The 13,403-nt window shown below is 41.2% G+C and overlaps 3 protein-coding genes across 4 annotated transcripts; 1 reads left to right on the top strand and 2 right to left on the bottom strand.

Annotated features, from left to right (window-relative positions):
- The first annotated feature begins 2,602 nt into the window (after positions 1–2,602).
- LOC306897759 (zona pellucida sperm-binding protein 4-like) lies at positions 2,603–4,706 on the top strand. Its single transcript, XM_079462750.1, has 8 exons — positions 2,603–2,964; positions 3,037–3,224; positions 3,292–3,389; positions 3,458–3,615; positions 3,688–3,880; positions 3,946–4,093; positions 4,173–4,248; positions 4,314–4,706. Exons 1-8 carry the CDS (start codon positions 2,631–2,633, stop codon positions 4,379–4,381), a joined length of 1,263 nt encoding a protein of 420 aa, XP_079318876.1. The 5' UTR covers positions 2,603–2,630; the 3' UTR covers positions 4,382–4,706.
- A 563-nt stretch (positions 4,707–5,269) lies between these two features.
- On the bottom strand, positions 5,270–7,579 carry LOC306893345 (zona pellucida sperm-binding protein 4-like). Its single transcript, XM_079455131.1, has 8 exons — positions 7,202–7,579; positions 6,942–7,129; positions 6,777–6,874; positions 6,551–6,708; positions 6,286–6,478; positions 6,067–6,214; positions 5,912–5,987; positions 5,270–5,849 (listed from the first exon to the last, which is right to left on the bottom strand). The coding sequence occupies exons 1-8, from the start codon at positions 7,533–7,535 to the stop codon at positions 5,779–5,781; spliced, it is 1,266 nt and encodes a 421-aa protein (XP_079311257.1). The 5' UTR covers positions 7,536–7,579; the 3' UTR covers positions 5,270–5,778.
- Positions 7,580–10,986: 3,407 nt separating this feature from the next.
- LOC306893319 (zona pellucida sperm-binding protein 4-like) lies at positions 10,987–12,945 on the bottom strand. Of its 2 annotated transcripts, XM_079455098.1 has the most exons (8): positions 12,524–12,945; positions 12,264–12,451; positions 12,099–12,196; positions 11,873–12,030; positions 11,586–11,778; positions 11,367–11,514; positions 11,211–11,286; positions 10,987–11,144 (listed from the first exon to the last, which is right to left on the bottom strand). In XM_079455098.1, the coding sequence occupies exons 1-8, from the start codon at positions 12,930–12,932 to the stop codon at positions 11,074–11,076; spliced, it is 1,341 nt and encodes a 446-aa protein (XP_079311224.1). In that variant the 5' UTR covers positions 12,933–12,945; the 3' UTR covers positions 10,987–11,073. The 2 variants fall into 2 exon arrangements, with proteins under 2 accessions (XP_079311224.1, XP_079311225.1); XM_079455099.1 differs by lacking the exon at positions 11,211–11,286 and having other exon boundaries at positions 11,039–11,172; positions 11,344–11,514; positions 12,524–12,883.
- Positions 12,946–13,403: the final 458 nt, after the last annotated feature.

Below are 13,403 nucleotides of genomic sequence, written 5' to 3'. Positions count from 1 at the left end.
TATCTTTCTCCTGCTGCTGTTTAGTGCATCCATGATTTCTTCTTTGAGACTGTTTTGTGAACTATCGTCTAGTTATTTAGAGGAACCATGTGATTAAAGGTTTTTAGGCTGTTACAAACTTTATATATCACACGCTGCCTGCTAATATTCATAATGAACACACTTTGTGCTTATTATTAATAAAGTGCTTGTAATGTATTTCTACAATGTGTACAAACATTTATTAAGTTAATTTTCTTACAGAAAACACAGTGGACCAAAGTCCTCTTTTCAGGTAAAAGTACATTTTGTATTTCATTTGGAAATAAAGGTCCCAGAGTCTTTAGGAAGAGTGGAGAGGCACAGAATCTATGTTGCTTGAGGTCCAGTGTGAAGTTTCCACCGTCAGTGATGATTTGGGCTGCCATGTCATCTGCTGGTGTTGGTCCACTGTGTTTTCTGAAGTCCACAGTCAACGCAGCCATCTAACAGGCAATTTTAAAGCACTTCATGTTTCCTTCTGCTGACAAGCTTTATGGAGATGCAGATTTCATTGTCCAGCAGGACTTGGCACTTGCCCACACTGCCAAAGGTATCAAAAACTGGTTCAATGACCATGGTGGTACTGTGCTTTATTGGCCAGCAAACCCGCATGTGACCTGAACGCCAAAGAGAATCAATGCGAGGAAGATGAGAGACACCAGACCCAACAATGCAGATGACCCGAAGGCCGCCATCAAAGCAAGCTGGGCTTCCATTACACCCGAGCAGTGCCACAGACGGATGGCCTCCATGCCACACCGCATTGATGCAGTAATTCATGCAAAAGGAGGCCCAACCGAGTACTGAGTGCATAGAAATGAACATACTTTTATCTGTATAAAATATCCTTTTTTTATTGATCTTATGGAACATTCTAATTTCCTTAGACACTGCATTTTGGGGTTTTCATTATCTGCAAGCCATAATCATCAAAATTTCAAGAAATAAAGAAAAAAATATTTCACTCTATGTGTAATGAATCGATATAATATATTGGTTTTACTTTCTGAAATGAGTGACAAAAAATATTGACCTTTTTCACAATAGTCTAATTCATTGAGATGCACCTGTATTACCAAGTTAGTGGGAAGAGTAATGAGATCCAAATACTTAACAAATTGTTCTGAAGTTACAAGAATTGTAAAGTGTGAATACTATTTATGCATCTAATTATATTTTGCGATTTAATAATTAACATAATTAAAAGTATGTACAGTATTCAATGTAAGAACTTAAAGCCTTAAATGTATTAAGAACAGCTCACGTTATTTTATTTAAAGATTGTTTTATTTTGAATGGTTACAAATCATAACATTAGCATCAAATCAGTTGTGAATCCTCAATCGCAATGGGTGTGACTGGAAATCTTATCATTGTTATACTGTAACATGATAATATATTATACGTGATCTGTGCTTCCAAGCCCACCTGACGCTCATCAAAAGTGCACACATGGGCAGACAACCCCTGAAGCTCAGTAGCGTTTACTTAAAATGAACTAACCCTGGAACATAACCTGCTCCGGAGCAGGTTATCTTCAGAGTGTGTTGCTATGGTTACTTACATACCCAGAAATGTACCTCTTTGGAACAGAAGGTTGAGGTTATCAGCTATCCTACCCTTAAACGTACCCAGGTATGTCACATGACCAGCTTGCAATACCCTTCTGGTGTCTATGCATCGCAAACGTTGACACAACGTTAAAATTAGGTAATTCAAGATAAACAGCACGTGTGTGGCATGTGGAGTCATGAGCGGTGGAGTTTTACCTTTCTCGATCTCTTCTCTGGTCTGTTGGTTAGTCATGTTGTGTGGTGTCGTGTATGGAGTGACTCCTCTGGAGAACGTCTCCCACAGCAACACTCCAAAACTCCACACGTCACTCTCAGTGGTGTAGCGTCCTGATCCACCACCAGAGAACAGCAGTGAGACATAAAACAAAATGAAAACATCAGAACGCATACAGTAGGGAACATGGGTACTGATTCTTGTTTCATGTGTAAATGCTTGTGTACCGTAATCTAGTGCTTCTGGTGCGGTCCATTTGACCGGGATCTGCTTCATCCCTCCTGTAGGGGATAGAGAGAGATCAAAAATGTATATAATAGCGATTGAGAAAAAAATCAGATATGGAAGAAAAATGCAGTTTGTAATATAATAACGCTTTACATTTGAATATATATATTTGAATTTAGGTCGCGTGACAATAAAAACATGGCAGATGTTGTATATATTCATACCACACCCACAGATAATACAAGGAACATATTTGTTGATAGAACATAATGAATTAGATGAAGTTCACACCTATCACATCACTATATTTCAGATGCCGCCCTGCATTTAGATTTTGTGTGCCGGAATGAGTCTGTGGAGAAGCCCCAGTGTTGAAAATATTTACAGATGTTCACTAGATTTCGTGGTTTTTGTTTTGAAAGAGCCAATCCCAAAAAATATATTGTTAAATGTATTGATTGTGCAGAGCTGGACTGTGATAGATGTTAATTACAGAGGAGGGGTTCTCGTTATCACTAATGAATCTACAGAGTACAAAAAGACAAGAATCAGTGTCTCAGACTAACAGTGAGTGTGTCTTCTGTTGTAGACTAATGGCTGGAAACAGAAATTTACTGAGGCACTTGCTTTTTCTTTTACTGAGCTCAGTTTGCGGAGCGGTTCCACAGAGAGGGATTCCAGTTAATAGTCCACAAGCTCTTGGGTTCCAGCAAAATGAACAGAGATTTGGACTCGCTCTGCAAACTGAACAACAGTTTTCTCAGAAGTTTCCACTTCAGAAGCCGGTGGTGCAGTCAGAACCTCTTGACAAGTGTGCTGTAGCGGATTATGAGCAGATCCAGTGTGGACAACCTGGTATCAGTGGTGCTGAGTGTGAAGCTATAAACTGCTGCTTTAATGGACAGCAGTGTTATTATGGGATGTCAGGTAAAGGTGTTTTACCAGTTAAGTGTTTCTTGCCAAGCTGAACCTCTGATAACTTCCTCTTTCTCATTACAGTGACTGTCCAGTGTATGAGAGATGGTCAGTTTGTGTTAGTGGTGGCTAGAGATGTCACGCTGCCTCGTCTGAGTCTGGACACGGTCCGTCTGCTGGGTGGAAATGAAGCACCTTGTGGTCCTGTTGGTTCCACACCTTCCTTTGCCATTTACCAGTTTCCAGTCACTTCCTGTGGCACCAGCATGATGGTGAGTTTGCTGTTTGTGATTTGGCTGTCTAGAACAGACTTGATGTCAATCGTGTTTCTGCTTGCAGGAGGAAAATGGTTATGTGGTGTATGAGAACAGAATGACTTCATCCTATGAAGTGGCCATTGGACCTCTTGGCTCCATCACAAGGGACAGTCATTTTGAGTAGGTTACCTGTTTTCTCATTCGTGAATATTGAACCGCTGTCAGAAGCTCACTGTTTGTTTGTGTAGACTTCTCTTCCAGTGTAGATATTCTGCCACTGCTGTGGAAGCTCTGGTTGTGGAGGTCAACACTGTTCCCCCACCTCCACCTGTAGCTGCTCCTGGACCCCTCAGGGTGGAACTTAGGCTGGCGAATGGCCAATGTGTCACTAAAGGCTGTGCAGAAGGTGCTGATTTGCTATGCCTTTCCAAGTGAGTCTTACTTTAGATTGAGACAAGTAACAAGTGTTAATCCTCAGGAGATGAGGCGTATACGTCCTACTACGGTGAGGATGAGTATCCAGTCACAAAAGTCCTGCGAGACCCTGTGTATGTTGAGGTGCGCATTTTGGAGAGAACTGACCCCAATCTTGTCCTGATGTTGGGGCACTGTTGGGCGACATCAACCCCTAGTCCTCTCAGTCTACCCCAGTGGGATCTTCTAGTTGATGGGTGAGTAGAATCCAACACGTTTATCCAGATATTAGGCTGTGAGTCCTGACCCTCTTTTTTTTTAGATGCCCTTACCAGGATGATCGTTACCTGACCACACTGGTTCCTACAGTTGGCTCGTCTGGTCTTCAATTCCCAACCCACTACAAGCGCTTTGTTGTGAAGATGTTCACGTTTGTGGATCCAGCGTCATTGGCCCCTCTGCAGGAGACCGTATGATTTCCTTACAGCCCTCAGTATCATAAACATTGACTTGTATTTTGTTGCTAAAGCTGATGTCTTTGTTTGTCAGATCTACATTCACTGTAGTACAGCGGTGTGCCACCCTGCTTCTGGCTCCTGTGAACAGAGCTGTGCCAGGAAAAGCAGTATGTATTTCACTTTGGTTTTGATTTGCTTTTACAGTTGTTGTCCTGACACTTTCTTGTTCCAGGGAGAGCTCTTGCTGACAAGAGGCGTGAAACTGTTGTTTCCAGTGGCGGGATTTTCTTCACAATGTAAACTGACTTGCCCTTTTTAATAAAGTCATTGAACTCCAAGGCATTTGTTTAGCTATGCTTTTTCTCCCCAATGAAGATTGGGATGGTTGTGTTATGGTACAAAGTGGTGTAAGGTTAAATGAGAAGTTTTAACATTAATATATTTTGAAAACATCCTTGAGCCTGTAAAAGGTGTTATACAAGGGACACTAATTCAATTGTCACGCATCGCACAAGTGTCCTAATGCCTATTTATTTGTAATGTGACAAATGCAGTTTAATGTCATGAAGTGGCGTGAGTTCCAAAGTTTGGATGCTGTGATAGGAAATAAACCTGCTGCCCATTGAAGAAACAACCTTGGTGCACACAGTTCAGAACTGCAAGACCGGAGTGAACTAGAGGAAATCTACAGAAAGAGTAGGTTGGAATGAACAAGGCAATTGACTGCCTTAAAAGTCAGAAGTTTTGTATTTCATAAAATGCCGACAACCAGTGGAGATTAAAGGAACTGGGGAGATATGAGCAGATGTTTTTATGGAAGATAATGTTCTGTCAGCAGAACTTTGAATGTACTGCAGACAGCACTGCTAAACTGAAAAAAGCATTACAATAGATTCAATATGTAAATGATTCTGCCCATTTTTTACTACAATTGTGCAACTTCATTTTAACTATGAAAAGCAGCACTGGAGGGTTTGTGGATGTAGGCATCCAAGATCAGTGAAGGGTCTAGTGAAACAAACTCCTAAAGCAGCCGATGGAATAGTCAATGGCAAGGCTAAAAACAGATGGTAGAACCAGATATCAGTTTTAGAAAATCGGACCGTAGCCAGACTTCTACCTCAGAAACAGAGGCCATTAAGTGGATGGAATCTGGCTGACAATCAGTATATATACCTGGATGTTATCCGCATAAGTGATGGAAAGTACATTTATTTGGCAGACGCTTTTATCCAAAGCGAAATACAAGTAGGAGAGCATATAAACTGTACGGTTAGCTTACAAGACCATGCTACTAGGAGGATTAAAGCTGGAGTACACATTTATGCAGCAGTACTGAACAGGTCAAGGGGTTTGTTCCAAATGGAATAAAACCACAGAGGTGCTTGTTAAAGTGGAAACCGCCACACACCATATGGAAAGGTTGTTCCAAACTGAAGAGCTCAAATCTGATCACCTCAAAGGAAGATGGATTTTGAGTCTGTGTGGTGACAGTTCCTCAAACAACTACCTGGAAATTTCTAGTGGTCTGGCCCCAATCTTGACATGATGCATCATACACACTAGTTAATTTCTCAGCATTTTGCTTTTGTGCTCTAAGGTGCCACAACCCCAATCCTCATTAGGCAGAAACTTTAATTATAATGCAGCTATACAAGTGTAAGGGTCAAATTAGTTTATTGAAAGGGCAATTCAGTTTACATTGTAAAGAAAATCCCTCCACTGGAAACCACGGTTTCTTCCCGCCTCTTGTCAGCAACATCTCTCCCTGGAACACAAGAAAGTGTCAGGACGACAAAACACCAAATCAAGCCAAAGTGAAATACATACTGCTTTTCCTGGCACAGCTCTGTTCACAGGAGCCTGAAGTAGGGTGGCACACCGCTGTACTGCAGTGAATGTAGATCTGACAAACAAAGACATCAGCTTTAGCAACAAAAAAAAAGGCAATTTAGAGTATACCGAAGGCTGTAAGGAAATCATACAGTCTCCTGCAGAGGGGCCAGTGACGCTGGATCCACAAACGTGAACATCTTCACAACAAAGCGCTTGTAGTGGGTTGGGAACTGAAGACCAGACGAGCCAACTGTAGGAACCAGTGTGGTCAGGTAACGATCATCCTGGTAAGGGCATCTAAAACAGAAGTGACTGTCAGGACTCGATCACAGCCAAATTCTTGGATAAATGCATTGGATTCTACTCACCCATCAACTAGAAGATCCCACTGGGGTAAACTGAGAGGACTAGGGGTTGATGTCGCCCAACAGTGCCCCAACATCAGGACAAGATTGGGGTCAGTTCTCTCCAAAATGCGCACCTCAACATACACAGGGTCTCGCAGGACTTTTGTGACTGGATACTCATCCTCACCGTAGTAGGACGTATACGCCTCATCTCCTGAGGATTAACACTTGTTACTTGTCTCAATCTAAAGTAAGACTCACTTGGAAAGGCATAGCAAATCAGCACCTTCTGCACAGCCTTTAGTGACACATTGGCCATTCGCCAGCCTAAGTTCCACCCTGAGGGGTCCAGGAGCAGCTACAGGTGGAGGAGGTGGAACAGTGTTGACCTCCACAACTAGAGCTTCCACAGCAGTGGCAGAATATCTACACTGAAAAAGAAGTCTACACAAACAAACTGTGAGCTTCTGACATCGGTTCAAGATTCACTCATGAGAAAACAGGTAACCTACTCAAAATGACTGTCCCTTGTGATGGAGCCAAGAGGTCCAATGGCCACTTCATAGGATGAAGTCATTCTGTTCTCATACACCACATAACCATTTTCCTCCTGCAAGCAGAAACACGATTGACATAAAGTCTGTTCTAGACACCCAAATCACAAACAGCAAACTCACCATCATGCTGGTGCCACAGGCAGTGGCTGGAAACTGGTAAATGGCGAAGGAAGGTGTGGAACCAACAGGACCACAAGGTGCTTCATTTCCACCCAGCAGACGGACCGTGTCCAGACTCAGACGAGGCAGCGTGACATCTCTAGCCACCACCAACACAAACTGACCATCTCTCATACACTGGACAGTCACTGTAATGAGAAAGAGGAAGTTATCAGAGGGCCAGCTTGGCAAGAAACACTTAACTGGTAAAACACCTTTACCTGACATCCCATAATAACACTGCTGTCCATTAAAGCAGCAGTTTATAGCTTCACACTCAGCACCACTGATACCAGGTTGTCCACACTGAATCTGCTCATAATCCGCTACAGCACACTTGTCAAGAGGTTCTGACTGCACCACCGGCTTCTGAAGTGGAAACTTCTGAGAAAACTGTTGTTCAGTTTGCGGCGCGAGTCCAAATCTCTGTTCATTTTGTTGGAACCCAAGAGCTTGTGGACTATTAACTGGAATCCCTCTCTGTGGAACCGCTCTGCAAACTGAGCTCAGTAAAAGAAAAAGCAAGTGCCTCAGTAAATTTCTGTTTCCAGCCATTAGTCTACAACAGAAGACACACTCACTGTTAGTCTGAGACACTGATTATTGTCTTTTTGTACTCTGTAGATTCATTAGTGATAACGAGAACCCCTCCTCTGTAATTAACATCTATCACAGTCCAGCTCTGCACAATCAATACATTTAACAATATTTTTTTTTGGATTTCCTCTTTCCAAACAAAAACCACGAAATCTAGTGAACGTCTGTAAATATTTTCAACACTGGGGCTTCTCCACAGACTCATTCCGGCACATAAAATCTAAATGCAGGGCTGCGTCTGAAATATAGTGATGTGATAGGTGTGAACTTCATCTAATTCATTATGTTCTATCAACTAATATGTTCCATGTAGTATCTGTGGGTGTGGTATGAATATATACAACATCTGCCATGTTTTTGTTGTCATGTTACCTAAATTTTCTTTGACCTGTAAACAGCCATAAAAATAATCTTCTTGGCCATTATTAAACAAGCATATTTCAAAAGGTTATTTAAAAGTCTAGATGTTAACCCTTTCTAGATGTATTATGGTAATTATAGTCTAGTCTCCTCAGTAGTGACATAAAGTCATCCAACAGCAATGTGAAAGACTGACAGCATGACAAGACACATGAAAAATCAGGGTAATAACCCAAAAAAAATAATATTTTTTTTTTACTTTTCCCAAATACATGTCCAAATATTCCTGTTGTATTGTTTAAAGTGGCCGTGCAACAGTGTTTCATGCATTGTGACTTATTTACAATGTTAAACGTGTTCTCTTCTCATGCTTTACGTGGTCAACTTATCATAAACCGAGTTGGACGTTTGACGTAGTATTTCTGTGTTGTTTGTTTGCTGTATTTGGGTGATGAATGTTATATAAACGGTGGATATAACGGTGGTTTTGGAGATCGTGAAATGATAGATGGAGCGGCTGTCCCAGCGCTAAAAGATTCTGGACATGAGCCGCACGCGGTTACATGAAACTTATGTCTGTTTTTTCTTGACAATGTGTGCGCACGTGCTTAATTTGAAATTTGGAAGAATAGAACAATACGTTAGTAGTTCACAAAATAATTATTTACATCGTTGTATCTACACAGATACCTATAAAGAGTCAATTAAAAAAACTGAAAATTAATTTGAGATGGTCTCTTAATATTTTCTTCAGTTATGTAGTTAAATTTGTATAGTCAAGTTTAGCTGTTACAGGTTTTCCAATGGTAGATAGCCAAGTCGTTTTTCCAATACTTAAATACAAGACAAGGTTTTACTATTTCTTCTATTTTCCACTTGTTTTTTGTACAGTCATTGCTTATAGGTGAGGCAATGGATTGTTATATTACACATCAGGCTATTATTGGGACATAATATAACAAATCTCTAATAAACCAGCCCCAATTTCAAATTTAAAAAAATTATCAATTTGTTCACCAGACAGCAAAACCATCAGACCTACAGCACGAGACCTGTCAGACGATAACTGCTTTAATGATAGGGTGTATTGGGAGGATTCGTGATATTGCCACCAGATGCCACCTTACAGAACAAATGCTAAATAATGAGAAATTAACCAATGTGACACATTAGGGCAAGATTGGGTTCAGACCACTAGAAACTTCCAGGTTTCAAGGTACTGTCAACACACAGATTTATGAGGGTGAATGGTCCATCAGCTGTATCTTTCAAAATCCATAATCCTACAGGCAGTTTGGAACAGCCCTTCCGTACGGTAGACTTGGCGGTTTCCACTTTAACAAGCACCTCTGATGTGTTTTTTCTCCATTTGGAACACACCCTTTGACCTGTTCAGTATAGCACTGCTGTTTAAAGGTCCAGCGTGTAATTTTTGGGATGATCTATTGATAGAAATGCAATATAATATACATAGCTATGTCTTCAGAGGTGTATAAAGAGCTTACACAACATTGTCATTTAGCAGACGCTTTTATCCACAATGAAGCGTTATGTTTTTACTACCTTAGAATAAGCTATTTCTATCTACATACACCGCGGGTCCCCTTGCATGTAATTCGACATGTTCTTTCAGCTGTCATAGTGTTTCGAAAGGGAGGGGGGGTGGAGTGAGCGGTTGGTTGCAATTTGCAACCTTGCCGCTAGGTGTTACTAACTGATTCCTCTGAATGTCGTCAATCCGACGTATTCGCTGAAGCTCTTGATTTTGTTTCTACATTTTGTTTGTTTTCATAGTTAGATTAGTTAGATTAGTTGGGGATTCTGAGATATTGGTGAGTTGATTTCAATGGTTTATTTTCTTTATGACATCACTATTTAGGTTCCTTTTCCCTTATGTTGAACTTTGTCTAATTCAATGTTGATTATTGTTTGGAATAAATTCTTTAAAGCATTCACTTTTTCATGTTGTGGTGTTTCTCTTTTGACCCAGTATCAATTGCATTCCACCTTAATGTTACAGTGACATCCCTAGTTAAAACAGACACGTAATAATCTTAATGTGTCCGAGTTAAAAGTTTGGCTACAGTCCCATTTTTTTAACCTGAACATAACAGAAATTTTAATAACTGGACCTCCATTTCTAAACTAAAAATAACTAAGGTTTAGCCTTGACACTACCTTTATTTTTCCATCGACCACTGTAAATAATTTTGGTATCACTAGACCCTTCACTGACCTTGGATGCCTACATCCACAAACTCTAAAGCTTTTTTTGCAGCTACGTCAAATTGTGCAACTCCGCTTTTATCAGTAAAAAAGATGCAGAATCATTAGTTCATGCACTGATTACATCTTTCCTTTACTATTGTAATGCTTTTTTCTGGATTATCACTTCATCACCTGTTTGGAGTACATTTAAAGTTCTGCTGCCAGAATGCCAACTTTGACAAATACATCTGCTCATATCTCCCCTATTTTGTTAAGTCTCCACTGGTTGCAGGGTTCTTGTATTAAATACAAAATGCTTATGCTCACTTTCAAGTCACTTAATAGCCTTGCTCCCTCCTATTGTTCCGACCGTATTGTCGCTCCGGTCTTGCAATTCTGAACTTCTGTGTGCATAGGTTCTCTCCAATGGGCAGCAGGTGTTTGGTCAAGGCATCCAAATTTTGGAACTCCCTACCCTTACCAGAAAGTGAAATTAAACAAAAACTGTAAAGATACTTGTTCACTCATAAGCAGTTAAAATGTCCATTCCTCTTTTGGCAGTCTTTCTAACCTGGATATCACTTGAACGTATGGATACTATCATTTGCATAGTGTAATTGTCTTATTTTGGCTCACCTCTTCATGTAGCCTACCTTTTCACGTTGTCATTATGACATTGTCAAATTTGTATACAAAAATTTATTTTTTGTGCCTTGATTGGGCAAATGGCAAGTTGTTATTTTACAATGATTGTTAAATTGGTGTCGCTTGTAAAGATTCATCGAGCCTGGGAGAGGCTATATAATAAAACTAGCAGTTTGAAAGTTCTCATTTCTTAATTAACCTTACGCCATAATACTCATTGGGGAGAAAACGCAGCTACACAAACAATTGAATCCAATTACTTTATTAGAAAGGGCAATTCAGTTTACATTGTAAAGAATATCCCTCCACTGGAAACCACAGTTTCTTCACGCCTCTTGCCAGCAACATCTCTCCCTGGAACACAAGAGTATCAGTACGAAAACTGTAAAACAGCAAAGCAAACCAAAGTTAAATACATACTGCTTTTCCTGGCACAGCTCTGTTCACAGGAGCCAGAAGCAGGGTGGCACACCGCTGTACTGCAGTGAATGTAGATCTGACAAACAAAGACATCAGCTTTAGCAACAAATAAAAAAGGCAATTTAGAGTATACCGAAGGCTGTAAGGAGATCATACAGTCTCCTGCAGAGGGGCCAGTGACGCTGGATCCACAAACGTGAACATCTTCACAACAAAGCGCTTGTAGTGGGTTGGGAACTGAAGACCAGACGAGCCAACTGTAGGAACCAGTGTGGTCAGGTAACGATCATCCTGGTAAGGGCATCTAAAACAGAAGTGACGGTCAGGACTCGACCACAGCCAAATTCTTGGATAAATGCATTGGATTCTACTCACCCATCAACTAGAAGATCCCACTGGGGTAGACTGAGAGGACTAGGGGTTGATGTCGCCCAACAGCGCCCCAACATCAGGACAAGATTGGGGTCAGTTCTCTCCAAAATGTGCACCTCAACATACACAGGGTCTCGCAGGACTTTTGTGACTGGATACTCATCCTCACCGTAGTAGGACGTATACGCCTCATCTCCTGAGGATTAACACAATGGGTTACAGTCTCAAGCTAAAGTTTTAGACCAGTGCTATAAGTGCAACACATTTGGAGAGGCATAGAAAATCAGCACCTTCTGCACAGCCTTTAGTGACACATTGGCCATTCGCCAGCCTAAGTTCCACCCTGAGGGGTCCAGGAGCAGCCATAGGTGGAGGTGGGGGAACAGTGTTGACCTCCACAACCAGAGCTTCAACAGCAGTGGCAGAATATCTACACTGGAAGAGAAGTCTACACAAACAAACAGTGAGCTTCTGACAGCGGTTCAATATTCACGAATGAGAAAACAGGTAACCTACTCAAAATGACTGTCCCTTGTGACGGAGCCAAGAGGTCCAATGCCCACTTCATAGGATGAAGTCATTCTGTTCTCATACACCACATAACCATTTTCCTCCTGCAAGCAGAAACACGATTGACATCAAGTCTGTTCTAGACACCCAAATCACAAACAGCAAACTCACAATCATGCTGGTGCCACAGGAAGTGACTGGAAACTGGTAAACGGCAAAGGAAGATGTGGAACCAACAGGACCACAAGGTGCTTCATTTCCACCCAGCAGACGGACCGTGTCCAGACTCAGACGAGGCAGCGTGACATCTCTAGCCACCACTATCACAAACTGACCATCTCTCATACACTGGACAGTGACTGTAATGAGAAAGAGGAAGTTATCAGAGGGCCAGCTTGGCAAGAAACACTTAACTGGTAAAACACCTTTACCTGACATCCCATAATAACACTGCTGTCCATTAAAGCAGCAGTTTATAGCATCACACTCAGCACCACTGATACCAGGTTGTCCACACTGGATCTGCTCATAATCCGCTACAGCACACTTGTCAAGAGGTTCTGACTGCACCACTGGCTTCTGAAGTGGAAACTTCTGAGAAAACTGTTGTTCAGTTTGCATTTCGAGTCCAAATCTCTGTTCATTTTGCTGGAACCCAAGAGCTTGTGGACTATTAACTGGAATCCCTCTCTGTGGAACCGCTGCGCAAACTGAGCTCAGTAAAAGACACAGCAAGTGACTCAGTAAATTTCTGTTTCCAGCCATTAGTCTACAACAGAAGACACACACACTGTTAGTCTGAGACACTGATTCTTGTCTTTTTGTACTCTGTAGATTCATTAGTGATAACGAGAACCCCTCCTCTGTAATTAACATCTATCACAGTCCAGCTCTGCACAATCAACACATTTAACAATATTTTTTTTTGGATTGCCTCTTTCCAAACAAAAACCACGAAATGTAGTGAACTTCTGTAAATATTTTCCTACACTGGGGCTTCTCCACAGACTAATTCCAGCACATAAAATCGAAATGCAGGGATGCGTCTGAAATATAATACTGTTATAGGACATGTTCCATGTAGTATGTGTGGGTGAGCATGATTATATACAACACGGGCCATGTTTTTGTTGTCATGTGACCTTAATTCTCTCTGACCTCTGATGTATTAACAGCCATAAAAATAGTCTACTTAGCCATTGTTAAACAATCATATTTCAAAAGGTTATTTAAAAGTCGATTTAGATGGCAGACACCTAAATGTGAATGTCATCCTGCCTACCCATGATATGTGGAAGATGAATGCAATCA

The sequence above is a fragment of the Barbatula barbatula genome (assembly GCF_947034865.1).
Source record: "Barbatula barbatula genome assembly, chromosome: 1".
In the NCBI taxonomy this organism is placed as follows: domain Eukaryota; kingdom Metazoa; phylum Chordata; class Actinopteri; order Cypriniformes; family Nemacheilidae; genus Barbatula; species Barbatula barbatula.
This window is presented reverse-complemented; position numbering and strand designations above follow the sequence as displayed.